Source organism: Panthera uncia, chromosome E1 (assembly GCF_023721935.1).
Source record: "Panthera uncia isolate 11264 chromosome E1, Puncia_PCG_1.0, whole genome shotgun sequence".
In the NCBI taxonomy this organism is placed as follows: domain Eukaryota; kingdom Metazoa; phylum Chordata; class Mammalia; order Carnivora; family Felidae; genus Panthera; species Panthera uncia.
The window spans coordinates 48831354-48853504 of record NC_064814.1 but is presented as its reverse complement, the minus strand read 5'-3'; the positions used below and the strand labels follow the sequence as shown (position 1 = coordinate 48853504).

The following is a 22151-nucleotide window of genomic DNA, read 5'->3' as shown; positions in this document are numbered from 1 at the left end:
CCTTTGCTCACATTAGTCAGTGACTGTAAGTGAAGGATCATTTAAGATTTAAACAGTTTATTTTATGAAATAATTGCCTTCTCTCTCACCTTGTGTTTGTAGTCACAGCTGAGCACAAGGGCTTTGTGTAATCACATCCCTGTACAGTCTCTGAATGAAAGGTATTGAATTTGCTTTACCATTCCAGAAAGCACATCTGCATGAAAAAATATTTTTCACTTTTTTATTTAAAATAGTGAATACCCAGGGCACCTGGGTGGCTTAGTCAGTCTGACTTTGGCTCAGGTCATGATCTCATGGTTCTTGGGTTCAGGCCCTACATCGGGCTCTGTGCTGACAGTGCGGAGTCTGGGATTCCCTCTCTCTCTCTCTCTCTCTCTCTCTCTCTGCTCATCCCCAACTCGCTCACACACTCTCTCTCAAAATAAATAATCTTAAAAAACAAAAATGGTGAATACCCAGTCCAGGTTGGATTTGAGGTTTATCTCAAGACCCTTTAATTCATTAAATTTCCTCTAATTTGCTGAAATTTCAAATACATGATATATATGTGAAAAGTATGAAGAGGTTGAAATTCAAGTCCTTCATTTAAAATCACCTGGAGAGTGCTCATTTAGTTGCAAGAGTTAAACACAAATCTTTTTTGACAAGTACATTATTTGTGACTGATTTCAGCTTCCAAACAATTGGTTTACAAGGAAGATTTTAAAAACCAATGTGGATCCATTCACTTGGGATCTAGAAATTTTTCAGTGTGATTGGATTGACAGTATTGTCTTGAGTAAAAGACACTAATTTGTAAGAAGAAAGTGTTCCAGGGGCACCTGGATGTCTCGGTTGAGTGTCTGACTCTTGGTCTCGGCTCAGATCGTGTCCTCACAGTTCATGAGTTTGAGCCCCACATCGAGCTCTGCACTGGTACTGTGGAGCCTGCTTGGGATTCTCTCTCTCTCCCTCTCCCTCTCCCTCTCCCTCCCTCTCCCTCCCTCTCCCTCTCTCTCTCTCTCTCTCTCTCCCCCTCCCCCCCTTTCTCTTTGCCCCTCCCACGTTCTCTCTCTCTCTCAAAATAAACTTTAAAAAAAGAAGAAGAAAATGTCCCATTTTGAGAAATGTGTTTAAAATTAAGAGCTATTATTAATCTTCCTATTGAATATAATAGGATTGCATTCCATTTATTTATTTATTTATTTACTTTTAAGTAAACTCTACCCCCAACGTAGAGCTCAAACTCCTAACCCCAAGATCGAGAGTCACATGCTCCAGCAACTGAGCCCAGCCAGGTGCCTGTATTATATTTATTTTTTAATTCAACTACTACTTGAGTAAGGAATGATCTTGGTGTTGGTGAGCAATCTACTTTTGGGTCAGATATACATTGACAGAGTAAGCAAAAAATGCAACAGTTGTTGAAATCATTTAGACCCAAAAAGGGCCTGTTAACCTATTTTACCCTATCAGTTTATTTAAATAATTGATTTTATTTCCTAATTTGCCAGAGAAGCCTGAGGTACACAGTCGGGAAAAGTACAAAGACAGAAAGAAGTCTGCACAGTTCATTCAGTAAATAATTTCGTAGTGCCTCTGTGCACTCTTATTCACGGGGCAGGTTAGAACATACAGATCCTGCCATTAAGAAACTTAGAGTCTAATAGTGTATTTTATTGGTAAAAAATGAGTACAAAGAAGAAGTGACTGGTAGCTTTGGAGTAGAGGAAGTATTAGACAGCCTCTGTGGGGTATTGGCCAGCAAGGGCTCTACACTGTCCTCAGGTAGCAAGAAATCAAGACTCTTGATTTTGGCTCAGATCACGATCTCCCAGTTCAGGAGATCAAGCCCTGCATCAGGCTCAGGACTGACAGTGCAGAGCCTGCTTGTGATTCTCTTTCTCTCTCTGCCCCTTCCCTGCTTGCACACTCTCCCTCTCTCTCTCTCTCAAAATAAATGAATAAACTTTAAAAAAAAAAAAAGAGTAGGTAGAGAACAGACAAGTTCAATTTGGAACATGTTAATTGTGAGATACCGTAGGACAATTTCTAAGTCCATGAATTTTAATGCCCAAGGTCAAGTTTTTTAATTATTTGCATTTTGAAGGAAGTTAAGGCCACAGGAGGGGATGAGATGCCCCAGAGAAGATCTGTCAAAGGAGAAAAGAAGGCTGGAAATGGGGTCCTGGAGAAGTTCCGTGTTAAAAGGGGAGGGGAGGCACAGAAAGGAGCCAAACTTGGGTGCATTGAAAAGGAGAGATGGTGTTAAACATGTAGGAGACTGTCACAGTGTGGCTCTTTGGGTTAGCCTGAAGAGAGAGCAGTGCATTGGGCAATTCAACAGCCATTTGAGACTTTAGGCCGAGTGTGTAATGTTGTGGCTTTATTGACTGGTTGGCCGTAAAGTTGAAGTAGACCAGTCTTCAGACTTTTAGCTAATACTAAAAATTATCAAGGGAAAGGATGCAGGTTTTGCACTTTTCATGAATGCTATATATAGTTCTAATCCAGTCATTGACTTAATCAGTACCTTGCCTAAGAAATAATCTACCAACTGCTTGATTTAAGGCCGAGTTGGAAAGGAGCTTATTTGTGTTAATGAAAGGATAAGCTATGTATTTCATTAATGGAAAAAGTGGCTAGTCTATGTCTTGGTGATTCCCCAGCACCCGAGTACCTACCTATACGAAGATAGGCTTGTGTGTATCTCCTAGGGGGTTGAGGTGTGCTGTGGCCTGGACAGAGCATGGCCATTTAAAACTCTGCTGTTAATCAGCCAATTTATACAGACCAGAGATTGAGCATGTGACAGTGTAGTTTTTACTGGAAGCCCTTTTGTATAGGAGCTGGTCTAAAAAATGTGGATATATGACAAGTAGATTGATACCTCCTGACGTACCGCTAGACTCTTATCTAAGACCAATCCTAGTCATGGTTTTCTTTTGTTCACTTAATATTAGCTGAAAATCTAACACTAGAGAATAGTTTCTTTTTTTTCTTTTAATGTTTTTATTTTAGTTTTGAGAGAGAGACAGATCATGAGCAGGGAAGGGGCAGGGAGAGACACAGAATTCTGGGACACAGAATCTGAAACAGGCTTCAGGCTCTGAGCTCTCAGCACAGAGCCCGACCTGGGGCTTGAATTCGTGAACCATGAGATCATGACCTGGGCCAGAGTTGGACGCTTAACTGACTGAGCCACACAGGCGCCCCGATAATACTTTTATTAAGTGACGAGAATAGAAGAAAAGTCCAAAACTCTGAAACAGATTTTCAAAAGTCTTTTGCAAGTTAAATACTTGTTAATGGAGATAATCAATTTTGATTAACGGTAATATTCCTTAATGTTTTAGATGAGAGTGTACAAAAAAAAAATATCCATTTCTGGAAATAGCTTTTGAATAAGAGCACCTGTTTAATGTAAAATTGTGCATGAAATCTACATTCAATTTTGGTTTTGTTTACTAGGATCCATGTTCTCACAAGCTATGAAGAAATGGGTGCAAGGAAATACTGATGAGGTAAATTCTACTTTCAGTGTAAAGAAATTCCTGTTTATAAGTGGCACTTTGTCTGAGTAAAGTTTCAGGTTTTCTCTTTCCTTAGTTCCCACGTTTAAGCAACATGGCACATCATTGCTCCCTTATCCAGGAGGTAACAAGAAAGGGTGGGCCCTTTTTAGTATCTAACAATTGCCTTGTGGGGTCAGTGCAGGATCTTTTAGTTCAGAGACTCTAGCCACTGAGAAATATCCATACCTCCAAGTTTCCATCAACCATCAGGCATCCATAGAAACAAAAAGCTCAAATGTTTCTTTCCTCACTTCTTCTGTTTGCAGAAGAGGAGGCTTGCTTTTTGACTTGTTAGTTAAGTACATTGAGAGATGTGAGTGGAAAAAGAAAAATGTTTTGATCATCTAACTTGAAAATAGTCATGATGTTGGGTACCCAGTAGCTCACCCTAGAAGACAGTGAACAAATAGCATGTTAATGTAGCATAGCCAAAGGGTGGCCCAGGTCCTATCATATACAGTTGTGTTTAGAGCACTGATAATGTAAGTCTTGACTTTTCTAATGAATAACCATTATCAACAGTTTGAAATGATTTGTTGTTGTTGTTTTAGGCCCAAGAAGAGCTAGCTTGGAAGATTGCTAAAATGATAGTCAGTGATGTTATGCAACAGGCACAATATGATCAGCCCTTAGAGAGGTCTACAAAGGTAAGAATGACCTGTGTTCTGATCTAGCTTGTATAAAAACTGGAAAGAATTAAATTCCAGATATTAAAAAAGGGCATAAGGGAGATTCTGCTTCTGCCTTTGAAGGATTAGCTGCTGTAGAAACTGCCCTCTCATCATGGACAACTAGAAAACAAACTAAGTGAAACAGCTAGTTCCAGATATTGGACAAAAGGCAGTAGAGGTCTGTAATTCTTGAAATAAGGGTAACATGAAGGTGATCTGTAGCTCACTGCCCAGAAGCAGTTTCCAAAGTGCAGGGAGGGGAGACCTTAATTGAGTTCATAGTGTTGCTGAATTAAGGAGTTAGAAGTCAAAGTTTGGATAACCTAAATTGGCTAGAAGTCATAGAGAAGAATACCAGAAAAGGAGCTTCACAGAAAGAAAGCTCCAGAGTTTCTCTCTTTATGAGAGGTCCCTTGAAGGGCTTGGCCAAATACTGATCTATACATGTATTGGGTGAAAATGCCCATGGCCATGGAAAAAATAACAGAAATTAATTCCTGAAACATGGGTTAGGAATAGGTCCCACCCCTACTAACCAAGGTCTTGTAATGGACAAGGCATTGGGTAGTTCCTCAGAAACATTATGCCTTACTGCTGGAGCTCAATTAACCCTAGAGTATGGGGCACCTGGGTGGGCTCAGTTGTTTAAGCACTGACCCTTGATTTTAGGCTCTGGTCATGATCTCATGGTTTGTGGGTTCGAGCCTGCATTGGGTTTTGTACTGACAACACGGAGCCTGCTTGGGATTCTCTCTCCGCCTCTCTCTTTCTGCCGCTCTTTTGTGCGCACATGAAAGCTCTCTTTCTCTCTCAAAATAGATGAATAATCTTTAAAAAAAAAAAAAAAAAACCAGAAAGCTCTAGAGTAAAGCCCCTTAACCAAACTGAAGAGCAACCTTTGAAAGGATCAAACTGCTCTGTAAATAACAACTGCATGACAGGACAAAGGCCAGCCCGCTTTAAAGGAACACAGTAAAATTCAGTACTCAACAGTATAAAAGTAACAATGTCTGCCATCCACTGCATTACTAGGTATGCAAGGAAGCAGAAAAACTTGACCCACAATCAGAAGAAAAACATAATCTATAGAAACCATACCAAAAAAATTACTGGATACAAAAGAACTCAAGAAAAGGGGGAAAAGGAAAGAAAGAATCCATGGGACAAATAGAAGACAAAGAGCAAAATAGTAGGTTTAAGTGAAATCCTATTAGTGGTCATATCAAATGTAAATGGTCTAAATAGTTAAATTGAAAAAAATTAATAAATAGTTAAATCGGAGATTGATTAGATAATGACAGATGCTATCTGTAAGAAGTCTGCTTTAAATATAGAGACTTAGGGGCGCCTGGGTGGCGCAGTCGGTTAAGCGTCCGACTTCAGCCAGGTCACGATCTTGCGGTCCGTGAGTTCGAGCCCCGCGTCAGGCTCTGGGCTGATGGCTCGGAGCCTGGAGCCTGTTTCCGATTCTGTGTCTCCCTCTCTCTCTGCCCCTCCCCCGTTCATGCTCTGTCTCTCTCTGTCCCAAAAATAAATAAAAAACGTTGAAAATAAATAAATAAATAAATAAATATAGAGACTTAAAAAGTAACAGGATGGAAAAGATATATACCATGCAGACATTAATAAAAGTAATTTGGACTGCCCATATTACTACAAGTCAGAGTAAACTTCAAAACAAGGAATATTACCAGGCACAAAGGACATTTTACATGATAAAAAGGTCAGTTGATTAAGAAGACGTCAAGAATCCTAAATGTGGGGGCACCTGGGTGGCTTAGTCAGTTAAGCGTCTGACTTTGCCTGAGGTCATGATCTCACAGTTTGTGAGTTCGAGCCCTGCGTCGGGTCTGTGCTGACAGCTCGGAGCCTGGAGCCTGCCTTGGATTCTGTGTCTCCTCTCTCTGTACCCTCCCAACTTGTGCTCAGTCTATGTCTCTCAAAAAATAAAAAACGTTAGGGGCACCTGGGTGGCGCAGTCGGTTAAGCGTCCGACTTCAGCCAGGTCACGATCTCACGGTCCGTGAGTTCGAGCCCCGCGTCGGGCTCTGGGCTGATGGCTCGGAGCCTGGAGCCTGTTTCCGATTCTGTGTCTCCCTCTCTCTCTGTCCCTCCCCCGTTCATGCCCTGTCTCTCTCTGTCCCAAAAATAAAATAAACGTTGAAAAAAAAATTAAAAAAAAAAAAAAAAAACGTTAAAAAAAAAAAAAGAATCCTAAATGTTGCATCCAACAACAGAGCTTGAAAACACATAAAGCAAAAGCTGATAGAACTACAAGGAAAAATACACAGATCCATAATGACTCTTGGAGATTTCAATAGCCCTGTCTCAGTAATAGAACAGTGTTTAGAAGACTCGAATAACAGTGTCAACCAACTTGACCTAAGTGACTTGTAGAAAATAATGCATCTAGCAGCGCAGAATACACATTATTTTGGCCTACATATAGAACATTGACTGAGATATACCATATTCTGGGCCATAAAACAAGTTTCAGTACATTTTGAAAGATTGAAATCCTACAATCTGTTTTCTCCTCACAAAGGAATTAAACAAGAAGTCAGAGAAAGATATGTGGAAAATTCCCCAAATATTTGGGGATTAGATAACATACTTCTAAGTTACCTATTAGTCAAAGAAGAAATCAAAATAGAGGTTAAAAATATTTTGGACTGAATTAAAATGAAAATACAGCATAGTATTTGTGGGATACTGCTAACACAGTTCTTAAAAGGAAATTTATAGCATTAAATGTTTATATTAGACAAGAAAAAAGTCTCAGTCTTCTACCTGAAACTAAAAAAATGAGTAAATTAAACCCAAAGAAAGAAGGAAATAATAAATTAAAAAGTGATTATCAATTACATAGAATACAGGCAGATAATAGAGAAAAGTCAAAAGCTGGCTCTTTATTTATTTATTTATTTTTTAATGTTTATTTATTTTTGAGACAGAGAGAGACAGAGCATGAACAGGGGAGGGTCAGAGAGAGAGGGAGACACAGAATCCGAAGCAGGCTCCAGGCTCTGAGCTGTCAGCACAGAGCCCGACGTGGGGCTCGAACTCACGGACCGTGAGATCATGACCTGAGCCGAAGTCAGACGCTTAACTGACTGAGCCACTCAGGCGCCCCTAAAAGCTGGCTCTTTTAAAAGATCGATTAAATTGATAAACCTTTAGCCAGACTAATTGAGGGGGGAAAAAAAGATTAGACATGAATCACCAATACAAAGATTGAAAGGGGACATCGCTACAGATCCTAAAGTTATTAAAATGATATTAGTGAACTATTATGAACAACTTTACGCTAATAAGTTCAACAGCTTGAATGAGATGGAGAAATTCCTTGAAATATATAAATTACCAAAACTCAATAAGAAATGGTAACCTGAATAATGCTGTATCAAATTGAATTTGAGGAGTTAAATATATTTATATTTATGATATCATATTGATACGTTATATATATGTATATATATATAAAATATGAGGAACTCAGCAGACAAAAAAATTTTTTTCAAATTAAAAAATGGGCAAAGGACCTGGAAAGACATTTTTCTAAAGAAGACGTACAGACAGCCAAAAGATACATGAAAAGGTGCTTAATATCACTAATCATCAGGGAAGTGCAAATCATAACCACAATAAGATATCACCTCACACCTGTTAGAATGACCGTTAGCAAAAAGACAAGCAGTAACAAGTGTTAACGAGGATGTAGGAGAAAGGAATCCTTGTGCACTATTGGTGGAAACGTAAATTGGTACAGCCATTATGGGAAACAGTATGTAGGTCCCTCAAAGAACTAAAATTAGAACTATCGTATAGATCTAGCAATACCACTTCTGAGTATATATTTGAAGAAAATGAAATTACTACCTCGAAAAGATATCTGCACCTCATGTTCATTGCATATTTAGAATCCTATGCAAGAATCCTAAATGTGTTACATGGAAGTAACCTAAGTGTTCATTTATGGTTGAATGGATCAAAAAGAATGAAATCCTGCCAGGGCACTTGGGTGGCTCAGTCGGTTAAGCGTCTGACTTCGGCTCAGGTCATGATCTTGTGGTTTGTGAGTTCAAGCCCTGCTTCAGGCTCTGTGCTGACAGCTCGGAGCCTGGAGCCTGCTTCGGATTCTGTGTCTGCCTCTCCCCTGCTCGTGCTCTGTCACTTTCTGTCTCAAAAATAAATAAAACATTTTTTAAAAAATTAAAAAAAAAAAAAATGAAATCCTTCCGTTTGTGACGATATGGAGGGACCTTGAGGACATTTTACTAAGTGAAATAAGTCAGACCTATAGAAAGACAAATATTGTGTGATTTCACTTATATGTGGAATCTGAAAAAGTCAAACTCCTTGAAACAGCAAAAATGGTAGTTGCCAGGGACTTGGGCTGGAGGGGGTAGGGGAAATGAGGAGATGTTGGTCAGAGGGTACAAACTTCAAGTTACAAGATCGATTCGTTCTGGAGAGCTAATGTACAACATGGTGACTATAGTTAACAATAATTGTATTATTTTCTTGAAAGTTGCTAATAGAGTAGTTCTTAAGTATTCTTACTATTTTTTTAAAGCTGTTTATATGAGGTGATAGATGTAATAAGCACTATATATATCAAATTATCATGTTATATACTTTAAACTTAAACAGTATTATGTCCATCATAGCAATAAAATTGGAGGGTAGAGGAGAGAAATTGAATTTCCTTCCCACAAAGAAAACCCCAAGCCCAAAAAATAAAACAGAAATAATACTGATTCTAGACAAAGTTCCAGAAAATTGAAGAAGAAGTAATATTTCCCAACATAGTCTATGAGGCTAGCATTACCTTGACACTAGACAAAGACATTACAAGGAAAAAAAAACTACAGGCTAGTATCTCTCATGAGCATACATGCAAAATCCTTGACAAAAATATAAGGAAACCAATCATCAATATATAAAAAGAGTAGAACACCATGACACGTGGAGTTATCCCAGGAAAGCAGGTTTGCTCTGATATTTGAAAACCAGTTGCTGCTACGCATCATAAAAAGAAAAGCATATGATCATTTTAATAGATGCAGAAAAAGAATTTGACAGAATTCAGCCATTGATGACAAAACTCTCAGAAAACTAGGAACAGAACAGAACACCCTAAACCTGGTAAAACTGACAGTTAACATCATTTTTAATGGGGAAAGACTCCATGATTCTAGGAAAAAGGCAAGGACACTTGCACTGGAAGTCCTAGCCAACGCAAAAAGGCAAAGAAGAAAAGACCTATAGATTGTAAAGGAAGGAGTAAAACTGGTTTTCTTTGCAGAAGACCTCATCACTTACATAGAAATTCCTAAGGCTACTTTATCCAGTATGGTCGTGACTAGCCATGTATGCACAATACAGAACATTTCCATTATCACAGAAAGGACTGTTGGATAGTAGTATCTGAAGGAATCTACAAAAAAGCTATTAGAACTAAGGTTAGCAGTGCTAAAGGATATAAGGTTAATATACAAAAATGAAGTACATTTCTATATACTAGCAATTAACAGTTGGAAATAGAAACTTAAAAAACGATACAATCTACAGTAACATCCCAAAACATGAAATTCTTAGGAATATATTTAATGAAATATGTATAATATTTGTACATTATAAACTATAGCTGAGCAGAATTAAAGATTTAAATAAAAACAAATAAGTCATGTTTGTGAATCAAAAGATTCAGTGTTGTTAAGGAGCCATTTCTAGGGGGGATGGGTTAGATGGGTGGTGGACATTAAGGAGGGCACTTGTTGGGATGAGCATGGTGTTGCATATACATGATGAATCACTAAATTCTCCTGAAACCATTATTACACTAAATATTAACTAACTTGGATTTCAATAAATTAAAAAAAAAATTTTTAAAGGTGCTTTTTCAACCCAGGATAGTGATGGTGGTGGTTGAGGTATAACTGACATATAACATTATATTCTTTTCAGGTGTACAACATAGTGATCCAGTATTTGTGTACATTGCAAAATGATCACCACAATAAGTCCAGTTAACATCATCAGCATACATAGTTAACAGATTTTTTTTTTTCTTGTGATGGGAACTTTTAAGGTCTGCTCTCTTAGCAGTTTTCAAATATGTAATACAGTATTGACTATACTCTCCATTCTGTACAAGATTATCCAAGACTACTGATAGATTCAGTACAATCACAGTAAATACCCCGGCAGGCTTTTTTGTAGAAATTGACAAGATGATTTTAAAATTTATCGGGAGATTTAAAGTAACTAGAATAGCAACAACAACAACAACCAGAAACGTGGTGGGGAGGGAGACAAATTGGAAGACTAACACTGCCTAGACACATTTACTGTAAAGCTGCATGATTAAGACAGAGGGATATTAGCATAAGGGTAGACATATAGATTGTTGGGACATGTAGAGAGTGCAGAAGTAAACCCAAATATATGAAGTCAATTGACTTTTGACATATGTGCAAGCTAATCCAATGGTAAAAAGATGGTCTTTTTAGTTTACAGTTTACAGTTACATATATATATCTATGTGGGGGTGGGGTGGGGAGCGAACCTTGTTCCTTATAGCATATACAGAATCAGCTCAAAATGGATCATAGACCTAAATGTCAGAGCTAAAAGTAAAACTCGTAGGAGAAAATCGTTGTGATTTGGGGTTAGGCAGAGATTCCTTAGATCATACTAAGCATGAGCCATAAAGGAGAAAAAGCGTTAAATTGATCTTTATCAAAAGTAGAAACTTGTACTTGTCAAGACACTGTAAAGAAAATGAAAAGGCAGGTTACAGACTGGGAAGTGATATTTGCAAAACAACTGTCTGAGAAAGGGGTTGTATCCACAATAATATAAAGAACCCTTAAACTCGATAATAAGCCCAACAATCTGATATTTTTTAAATGGGCGAAAGGTAAACAGACATTCCACCAGAGAAGATACACAGATGGCAGATATTCGCATGCAGATGTGCTCGACATGTTTAGTCATGAGAGCAATGCAAATTAAAGTCACAATGGTACACAACTACAGACCTAATGGAATGGCTAAAATAGACTGACAGGTGAAGGATGTAGAGCAGTTTGAACCCTACCATATTACTGGTGGAAATGCAAACTGCTGTAGCCACTTTGAAAAACAATTTGGCAGCTTTTTAAAAAGTGAAATATATACTAGCCAGGTATCTCCTTGGGAAACTCTGATGGCAGATTTTTTTTTTTTTTTTTTTAAATTTAAGTTTTCTTCTTGGGCTGATCATATTTCCAGAGAAAACACTAGCAGTCTCCAGCCTGGAGGATGAAGGCCAGGCTACCAAGGAGGCAAGTGGGAAAAAGCGAGGGAATTCTCATTATTCTTATTTATACCTCTCCTTAATCCCCTTCTTTTCAGGACAGAATCCGTGTACTTGGTCATGTTTGGTGTAGGTCAGCCCAGAGACCCTCTGTCTTATTCTGCTCAGAGAAGAAATCTCAGATTTTTCTGCTGAGATTGGTTTCAGGGCAGGGGCTGGTTGAGCAGAATTGCAGAATAGCTGTAGATTACTAACTTCCAAAACAGGCTTTTAAGAAATCCTTGTGTTTGTACCCAGCCCCCATTCCCTTTACGAGACATACTGGTGCCACCAATTCCTGGACTTTGAGGGATTCTGCCTTGTAAATCAGGTTGCTTCTCCACTTTTTCCCCTTTCCTTTTAGGATTGAGTCTTTTGGACCAGCTAAGTCATTTACCGCTCATACATTTGCTTCCAGCTTCTGCAAGTTTGTTCTGCCTCTTCTCTCACTTTCCCCACTTGTGTGAATTTTTGTTTCTTTTTCTTTTTCTTTTTCTTTTTTTAACTGCTATTTTAGGAAGGAGTGAATTGAATGAGTGCGATCAACTCTCCATCTTTATCTGGAGGCCCGCAGCTGTAATGGTTAGGAAATTCTGACTTGCCACAAGCTAATACTGTTTCTCAGTAGCTTCTCCAGCTAGTTCTAGTAGTACCTGTGAGAAGCCATGCAGGTAACCTTTAGAAAGTTGAAGGCAGCCACATAGCGAACCCCCCAGTCCTCTCCTCAAGCCAAACATTCCCAGTTTTTTCAACAGTTTTACTTTCCCTAACTTGAGTTGATCACAGAGACTTAATGCGAGAGGAGAATATCTGCTCATGTTCATTATGAAGGCATTAAATGACTCCTCTATTATTTATGTTAGCAAAAATCAGGAATCAGAATCAAATACGTTCAGATGACACCCCGTATAACCCACAGTAGTTTGGAGGGCTTGAATTGAAATTTAGGTCCAGCATCACCCTTTCCTTGCCAACTTTTACTCCAAGCACTATCATTACCAGAGGTTGGTTTAATTTTGAACTTCACACTGAGCCATTTCACACCAAAGCTCTGTTCACTGTGGCAGATTCCATCCTTTTTTCTGTGTAAGGGTGGTAATTTTTGTCTATCTCCACTGGCTCAGTCAAACCTAAAATAACAAAGAGCAAGATAAAGGTGTATGAAGTTGTGATTCCCCATTATCGTTGATGATCAAATGTTTGACAACGTGAAAATGTTCTTTTCAACACCATTTTAGAAAGCAGGTATTTAAAATTGAGGCTTTTTATTTGAGTTGTATGTTCGGATTTTATTATCATGTGCTTTTCATTTTTAAAATATTACGTCTATTTTGCTATATTTTTTTTGTTTTTTTTTTTTTTAATTTTTTTTTTTTAACGTTTATTTATTTTTGAGACAGGGAGAGACAGCATGAACGGGGGAGGGTCAGAGAGAGAGGGAGACACAGAATCAGAAACAGGCTCCAGGCTCTGAGCTGTCAGCACAGAGCCTGATGCGGGGCTCGAACTCACGGACCGCGAGATCATGACCTGAGCCGAAGTCGGATGCTTAACCGACTGAGCCACCCAGGCGCCCCTATATTTTGTTTTTTAAGCTCGCTAGCCTTCTCTTTGGCTGGCTAAGGTGACCATCCTGTGTGTCCTTTAGGGATCAGCAGTGTATTGGTATGGAGAAAGTGCTGGGCTAACAGAACTTCTTCAGTCCACTTTTAGTGAACATGTGGGACCTTCTGCAAGTTGCTTTCCTTTCCAATCCCCATTTCCTCATCAGTAGGTCAGAAAAATTGGACAAGACAGTCTCATAAGATCTCTTTCTGATTCTCATTCTATGATTATATGAATGTGAGCTGCTTCCACGAAGGAGTGCCCAGCCTCCCTCTAGCCTGTGTTGATGCCTCTGTGCTCGGAATCGCCTACTCTGCGCGTGTCTATGAAACGTACTTGGGAATGTAATGTGAACTACCTCACGGCATTACTGAGTTATTTCATGTGTATCTGTCCCCAAGACCTTGTCTCCCCGGGATGTTTGTTCCCTCCCCAGAGCTGTGAGTACAGGGGTCTCAGCCTCAAGATCTTGGTCTTAGGAGGCGAGGTCAGAGTTCTTTTTCTCTTTCTGAAGGTGTTGGAGTATTCTGTATTATGGCTCTCCTGATTTAGTGAATCCTCTAAGGATCGTCATTTAAGTTGTTTGGGGTTTTTTCCTGTTACAGACAGTACTTTAATGAATGTCTGTGTATAGAAGTCTTTACCCTCTCTTACAAGTATGCTATTGGGTTAATTGCTAGAAGCAGAATTACTCTGTCAAAAGGTAGATATTTCGTTCTAATAATCTGGTGCCAAAATGGAAAGATAAAAGCAAATCTGGTTGCCAGTCTAGTCCTGTTAGGTAATGGTAGGGTGAGTTGCTTGACCTTTTTAAAGCTTCCATCCATCCATTCATTCATTCATTCATTCATTCATATGTAAATAAAGGTAGTTCTGGTATTCTGCCTCAAGTGGCTGTGGTCCAATCCTGGCTGTCCTGGATGCTGGTATATAGTAAACACTAGGTTTTGATTCCCTTCTTAATCTGTAATAATGTCACTGGCTGTAGAAATGTACGTTACCTTCTTCTTTTTCTTTTTTTCAGCTATGACTCAAGACCTGAGATAAAGGAAATCTGCTTTTGAAAAATAAGAGAACTTTTTTCCTTTGGTTGGATTCTTCAACACAGCCAATGAAGACAAAGCACTGTATTTCTTTTCACGAATATATCACTGTTGTTCCCAAGAAAGAATGGCAGACAATCCTAGACTTCCATCCTAAGCAGAGTGACATGTAGACATTTGCTGCACATGATGTTCACACAGTGAAAGTCATAAAGAGACAAAGTGGTATTGTTTACATTACTAGAAAACTAATAGCTTTCCAATGGCAATAACCCATTTACGAAAGAATTTTAGTCCACTGGAATAGACAGGGACCACATACTGTGGGAGGCAGACAAGCGCAGAGCGGATACCCGATGCCCATTCTGTAGCGGTAACCCATCCCTAAAAGTATCATAAAGCAGGTACCAGAAGTGCTTTGCTTTGGCCTCCTAAACCAACAGGTGAGTCAGCCCCTCCGAGAGCCAGGCAGCTCAGGGAGGCAGCGTGGTGCTAGCGGGTTGTTTTCCTTCAGCGGCATTGTGCATTCGCAGAGGCATTAATTTGGGAGGAAGCCAGCTGATAGGTCATCTCAGTGGCATCGTCCTTCCCTGTGGTGACAGCATACACTTTTTACATTTTAATTGCTCCTAAAATGCAGTATACTGAAAACCAGGCTCTCCCCTGCTAACAAAAAAGAGGAGTCTCCTTTGCTTTGCGCATCAGGACCTGCTCTTCTGGAATACTCCTCCAGGTTACTTCACTTTCCCTTCAGAATACGTGTGGGAAGGAATGTACAGTAACAGCCACTCCCGTTTCCCCTGTGGTACCTTGGACAAAATGTTTGTTCCCAGACTATGCGGTTTTTGTTTTGTTTCTTCTTTTTTCTTTCTTTCTTTTTTTTTTGTAAATTAAGAATATTGACAAGCAAGGGTTGGGGGCGGGAAGAGCACCCAGCCTCGGCTGCCTCCCCCTTCTCCGCTGTGCAGTTGGTGGCCTTTTTGCTTTCTGTCTTTCGGATAGTAGGCGACCCCCTGCCTGCCCTTCCACTCAGTCGGCTACCGGGTCCGGACCTCGCCGCCGTCAGCAGGCCTGCCCCATTGGCGAGCACACTCCACTGGCCAGACGGTGCCAACACCTCCTCGCTGCGCGTGACTGTTTGAGGGGAAGGAACGTTCTCTTAGGCGTTACTGCTTTTGCTCAGACTTTGCAAAAAAGAAAACAAAAAAAGATATATATATATATATATAAATATATAATTATTAATCACCTCTGTCCTTGAGAAAGTCTTGAATGAATAGAGATTTTATTCCATTGCAATATTTGATTGTATAGAGGCACACTGTTTCATCGACAGAAGAAGCAAAAGGCTGTGTATAAGTTTTTGGTACTGTGTACCACCACTGTTATTCTTCTAAAGCGAAGTATTCATGTACTTAACCCATATTCTATTTAATTGTGTTTGATTTTAAAAATATATATATATGAATTATATTTAAAATGGTGTCAACTTTCTGCTTTCAGGGCACTCGTGGCTCTTCTCCTGAAACGTGTTGATTCTTCCAAATATTTCCGTTTGCTTTACAAAAACCCAGACACGAGCCACTCCTGGACTGAGCCCTGTGTTTGGAGTGAATGGCATAGACCTGAGGTTTTATTAGGTGTATTTGCTGTGACTAACTCGTTTTGTTCTTTTAACACAATGTTGCCATCCTTTCACTTTGCTTCAACCTTTAAGTAAGAGAAAAGCAATATAAAGGTCATAGAATAAAATGTGGTTTTGGGTGACTCTTGCTGCCTCTGCATGTTTTGGAATAACAATTTCTGTAAGACTCCAGGCTAATTTAAACTACTGCTTTTAGTTAAGAGTGTATATAGTCCTTTGTATACATTTTGTGCTTCCGAGCTAGAGACATCGGTGGTTGTAAGATTCTTACACAGAGAAGAGTAGCAAGTTTGAGACTTGGTTACTTTTTTCTGCCCCACCTGCTGTGGGACACAGAGGCAGATTGTGGCCTGAAGTTACTAGGCAGAGTTAATATTTGATGGGAAGTAGACCCTTGGACTTCTTTTAAAACTGGAATGGGATGCGATATAACATTGAGCACACAGTGTGCTCCAGGCTCTATGCAGCGCGCCCACAAAATATGCTGCCTCTGCAGGCTCTCATAGGTTCAAGGAATCATTTGAACCCCATCCGTATCATGTTGTTGACATCAACGCAAATCGTTAAGAAAGAAGAGGTGTTAGTAAAGCAGTGGTCCCTTCTGTAACTTACCACGTCTTCAATCACTCCTGTAAGATTTGATGAAAAGTGAAAAGCAAATGTCAACTGAGTCCAGTGATGAGTGATAAAGCAGGGAGCAACGTTTTGCCGCTTTTTCTCCTTGGGTTTCAACATTCAGTAGAGCTTTATGAAATGGAGGCAGTGTCCATTTCTGGAGCTGTGACTAGTTCAGTAAGAATTTGGAGGGGAAGGTCACTCTGGATTGCAGAAAATTACAATCTTCTTTGTTGTCTTATTTCAGTACAGCTAGCTGAGCACCTGCTGAAGCAGCTGACCTTTTCTCTCTAACGACACTGTTTGGGGGATACCCGCCTGACTCACGCTGGCATGTCTGCACACAGTGACCTTTTCCCTTTCCTCCCTCCCCCACACACCAGTTGATTAGACCAGGGTTGAACTGACCCAAACAGGCCCAAGAAAATTCTTTATCTTAACAGTTTTGCAAGGGGAAGGAGAGTGACCCTCTGGGATTGCAGCTGGTATGGGGCGCTTAGAAGGCGGGGACCCATGAGCTGCACCGCATGACAAGCAGAGAGGCTTAAAATAGAAATACAGAAACATGAGTGCGAGTGGGCCAGAGGGGCCACCCCAGTGGCCTCGAGGACTTGGCTGGCTTCTGGATCTGGTTCTCCATCTTTGCTGTGAACTCTGCTAATCCCTCAGGTATCCTTAGAATGCATTTTGGCTTTTCAAAAGTCCGTCTGAAGTGAATTTTTATTACATGCGACCAAAAGGACCTTGACTAAAGTACTGCCAGATTGTTCTAATTACTCATGATCGTGTCCTCAGTGTGTTTGCAAAGTACCACTGAATTCTGGAGCATTCTTCTTTCGTAAACCTTCCTTGGTCATTTTGTGAATTCTCGAAATGGAATCCTAAACTCATGGAGCTAAAAGACACTCCCTCATTTATATAGGGAGGAGTTACTCAGGCCTAGGAAAAGGGGAGGTCTAAGTCCCTGTTAGAACTCAGGCCTTCCGGACCAGGGCCGCCTCTTGCTTCCCAACATCCCTCCAAAGGATAAGCACCATCCCCGCTTGTAACAACTATAATAAACCCAGAAATAGAGGACATTTCTATCAATGAGTAACATAATTAATAAGCTTCAAATGATGGGAGGGCAGTGATTATCAAAAACAGGTCAATGCTGACCACTTCTACATACAAGACAAGATGTCTGGCCTTTGGCTGGAGCCATAAGTAGGAGTCAATCCCAGCAAAACCCTCAAGTTTACAACTTAGGAGACCCCCACTAAGAGTCACCCTAGGAGGCCACTTACAGATTAGCACCGTGGGCCTTTGCGGGGTCTCTGCTTGGGCAGGGTTGAGAGTGGTTCGGAGTCAGGAGTATGGTACTGTATGGATCTTGGGCAGGTGGGAGTGGCCACGGAGAGTGTTGGAGGGATCGGTATGAGCAGAAGCCTGGAGGGCATCCATGCTCAGGGAGAGAGAAGTTCATCTGCTTGCTTGCCTATCACACAGGGTAGTGAGTATTTCTGCCTTAGTAATTTTATGCAACTAATTTATCCTCAGCCTGTTCCCTCCAAACTGCCTGCTCTGGCACAGTGAGGGTATCTGAACTCACCTGGAATAATGAAGCCCCTTGCCGAAGAGTGGTAGCGCACTGCTCCCAGGCACCGCTGCGGCACCTACGGGACTATTCGTGAGCACAGGCTGGGGTAGCTGGGCCCCTGGGGCCTATGTTGGGCAGGCAAGGTGCCTAGAAAAAGTGAGTTTGAGTTCAGCTCCTGGCATTTCCTTTGACTTCAGGTATGAGTCCCCCATCTTGAATGTGCCTTCAGGCTCACCCCTAAATGGTCCCAAGCTGGCCCCTGCCTGCACCACAGCAAGAGGCCTCTGCGCCATGCCCCTCGAGGACAGGCCCTCGCCGAACAGTGCCAGCCTCCACACTATGTGTAGCTCTGAGTGGCGGGCCCAGCCTTGTGTGCTCATCAGAACCTAGCGGGCTCCACCCAGACCCTAGATTTCCTCATCTTGACAAACAGCCTTTGTTCCTTCTAATGACAGAGCCCCTGGTTTAGCAAATGTTCGCGAAGTTAGAAGCATTTTAATGCCTACTAAGTGCCAGGCACTATTTACAGTGCAGGGACAGGGGAATAAAACAAACTTGTGAGCCCCCTGCCACTTCCATTCTACCGAGGAGGTGATAAGAAGCTGGAAGCTTCCATCTATACTGTGTGCTGGGATTTTTTGACTCAAGATTGCCTTTTGAGCCTATGATTTAACACCCTTTCCTTACAAAGCCCTGCAGGAAGTCACTAGGCTTTCCCGACCCCTAAAAGAGACCCACAGGCTGAAGGGGGCCCAACGAGGGGTCGCTCTGCCACGGAGCACCGGGCTGACAACAAGGAGTGGGCACCTTGACGTCTGAGGCCATCAAGCAAGTCTAAGTAGGGTAGGCTTAGCAGAGGCCAAAGGATCAGTCTGAGCCCCATGGGGCTCTGTGCAGAGTTTCGGGAACTGAATTCTTAGAAACAGAAACACAAAAGCTAGTGTAAAGTCATTACATGCACGTGATATAAAATCCCAGCCTTGGAAGAACCTATCGAGCCGACTCCAAGAGGTAGTCTGCTCGTTCTGAGTTCGACTTTAACGATAATGACCGTAACCGGCACAAGCGAATGCCTACACTGTGCCAGGCGCTGGTAAGGTAAGTGCCTACTTGCCCTTGTACGAGGGGGGCGGAGGCTTCAGAGGTGGAAGAAGCGAGTCCAGGCGGTGAGACTGCCCGCTTCCCCACTGCTCTGCTCCCCCTGTAAATCGTCACGGGCTCTTCTCTCATTGTGCTGCTGTTGCTTCGTGCTGACGAAAGCCTGGCATAGATGCTCTAGGAAAACGGGATCGTGGCTTTAAAACGGAAAACACTCCGTCCGTTACCTGAAAGCAGTAGTTAAACTGTAACGTGCATCAGGATCCCCTGGAGAACTTGTTAAGACATGGATTTCTGGGCCTAACCCCGTGTCTGATTTAGTAGGTCTGGGGCAAGGGCTGAGGATTCGCATTTTTAACGCCTTCCTAGATGACGCTATTCTGCTCTGGAGACCAGACGTTTGACTTTGGAGAATCACTGCCTTTAAGTCTTTTCCTGTAAATTGGGAACTGAATGTTTTCATTCCGTTATTGGAAATGCCCGTGCTACACAGAAACGCAGTTTGAGTCTTTGTTACTCATGATTCACCAAAACAAGCACACGCATCTCTTAGTACTTTCAGATGTCGGAGCCAAGCACCCGCAAACGCCACCCCACTGTCTCAGTCACTGGGCAGGTCTGAGACCATCGAGGCAAGTCTCCCCCTGGGGGTAAAGCCATAGGCTAGTCTCCGCCCCCTTGGTCTTGAGCTCCCACCCCTGCCCCGCCATGCGCTGTGCCTTTGCTGGGGACAGTGCACCTGACATGCTCCCTTAGGGCTGAGACTGAGCTGGCATCCCACCCAAGAGCACAATCCCTGTCTGGTCCATTTTCTTCCAGTTCTTCCCCCAGGTCCTTGATGCCGACTGCCCTCTGAGGTCTTGACCATGACTTTCCTGACCTGTCTCTCTCTCCCTTGCTGCCCTCGTTGTCAAGTCCCTCCCGTAGGACACTGGTACCTGTTCTTCCTTTCTTCCCCTCTTCCCCTCCCTCCTCCCCATTTCTTCCTTCAGCACATATTTCCTGAGGACTCGTTATATGCCTGTTTCAGTTACTGGGGGTACAAGCAGTACCCCTCCTTGCAGCCTAGAAGGCAATGGTAATTCACGTGATGAGTGTTACGGGAGAGAGAGCGGGACATCTGTCGGGGGCAGTCTAGGGGGACCCCTCTTTGTGAGCCACAGACTTCCTGATCATCTCCATCTTCCTCCAGAACATGTGCATTCTGCACGTATCTCTTTCCTCAAGATACTGTTTCTTCCCAGTCCCAACACATGCAGGCCACTCCTCCCCCTTAACCCCACAACTGGACCACGACTTCATGTTGGCATGGTTCACGACTGCCCGCTGCTGGCCAGGGCTGTGTCCATATCCTTGTTCCACATCCCCCATTGCCACATGGGGAGGCTGTGCTCTCAGCTCTGCCACCTGCCCAGCTCCAGAACACTCCTGGCTATCTTTCGCCACGTGTTTGACTCATCACCGCATCATTCCCACCCCAAGAAACCACTGTCCATGATGATGACCCACCCAGCAACCCAGCTTAGAGTTCTTTGGCCTTCCTCGTTCTCAAGAACGTATTTTACTCTTCAGTCACACCCATCACTAGATTTTGTCACCTCCTGTCAACTGCTCTACCTCTGGCTTCTCCTCACATTTTAGCCCACCATAATCCCAAACGGTGCAAGTACAGTTCTAGATTCCTCCCATTGGGATGAGTGAAAAGGGGGCGGGGCGGGGGGGGGAAGAAACCTAGTAACTATCCCAGAGGGGTATGCCCTCACTATTATAAGAGTTAGGTTTTGTAAACCAGCCTTTCAAAGAGCAATTCCAAAAGCAGTAAGTGACTACTTTCCTTGTAAGGGTTACAAACCTGCGCCTACACGATAAGTTGGGGGTGGGGCAAGAACTGCCCTCACGTGGTGACTTGGATCAAACTTTCCAATGACGATGTCAGATAAGTATTTTAAAATGCTGCAGCTCAAACAACTTGGATGCAGTTGAAGGATAATGTACTTCAAGACACTGTGGCTCTGGATATGACGAAGACGTTGATGTCCAAGATGCATGTAGAGAGTTGGAATAAAATTGTTACTTGAAATGTAAGAATGGGGGGGGGGCAATATTTTGTATTACTGTATCATTGTATATAATGTTATTTTAAATATGCATGTGTAACTAAATAAATTAGATATTATGATTAGACATCTGCCTATTTCATCAACATTCCTAAAAGTTTAAATATCCGGATTGACCCCTTGATTTTTAACAATCTTTTCATTAGGAAAATAGGGATTTGCCTTAAATCTAAGATCACCTATATCATTAATGAACTCCCAAGTTCCTTAATTAACATTTAACATGCTGACTGATCTAGCTGCCTAGATCTTGGAACACTAGACTTTATTTTTTTTAATTTTTACTTTTAAATATTTATTTTTGAGAGAGAGCACAAGTGGGGGAGGGGCAGAAAGCGAGGAAGACGCAGAATCCGAAGCAGGCTTCGGGTTCTGAGCTGTTAGCACAGAACTACTCGATGTGGGGCTCGAACCCACAAACAGTGAGATCATGACCTGAGCCAAAGTTGGACGCTCCACACTAGAATTTAAACCACACCTACCCCTTTCTATCCTTTGTTCAGTGGGCTTTTACCCCTCTGAGCCCGTGCCTTTGCTCAAGCAACGCCTACAACTTAAAATGCCCTTCTCTAAACTCCACATAAAGAAGTCCTCATTTCTGAAGGCTGGCTCCCTTCCTCCCCTGCCTCCTCCTCTAGAACCCTTCCCTGATGCCCTGTCCGTCTGAGTTGCTCTGAGCACATCCTCACACACCATCCAATGTGGTGTCATGGGGGGTTGGTTCTGGGCCTGTCTCACCAGATGTGAGGAAGCTCTTCCCAGGAAAGGCCTGGGGTTGACCCCGAGGAACATGGCTCAGGAGATGCTGGGGGGTGGGGGGCTTGCTCTAAATGAATCAGGCCCAGCTAATGGCCTTCCAGGCCTATGTGCACAGATTCA

The 22151-nt window shown here is 42.0% G+C and overlaps 1 protein-coding gene across 3 annotated transcripts in view; it reads left to right on the top strand.

Moving 5' to 3' along the window:
* AKAP10 (A-kinase anchoring protein 10) overlaps positions 1-20857 on the top strand; it is an 83910-nt gene extending 63053 nt beyond the window's left edge. For 2 of the 3 annotated variants that reach the window (XM_049638068.1, XM_049638069.1), the window contains 3 exons: positions 3454-3506; positions 4109-4204; positions 14200-20857. In XM_049638068.1, coding sequence (XP_049494025.1) covers positions 3454-3506; positions 4109-4204; positions 14200-14205 — 155 coding nt within the window. In that variant the 3' untranslated portion in view covers positions 14206-20857. The remainder of the gene's footprint in view (positions 1-3453; positions 3507-4108; positions 4205-14199) is intronic. The other variant, XR_007459368.1, reaches the window with a different exon arrangement.
* The last annotated feature ends 1294 nt before the right edge of the window (positions 20858-22151 follow it).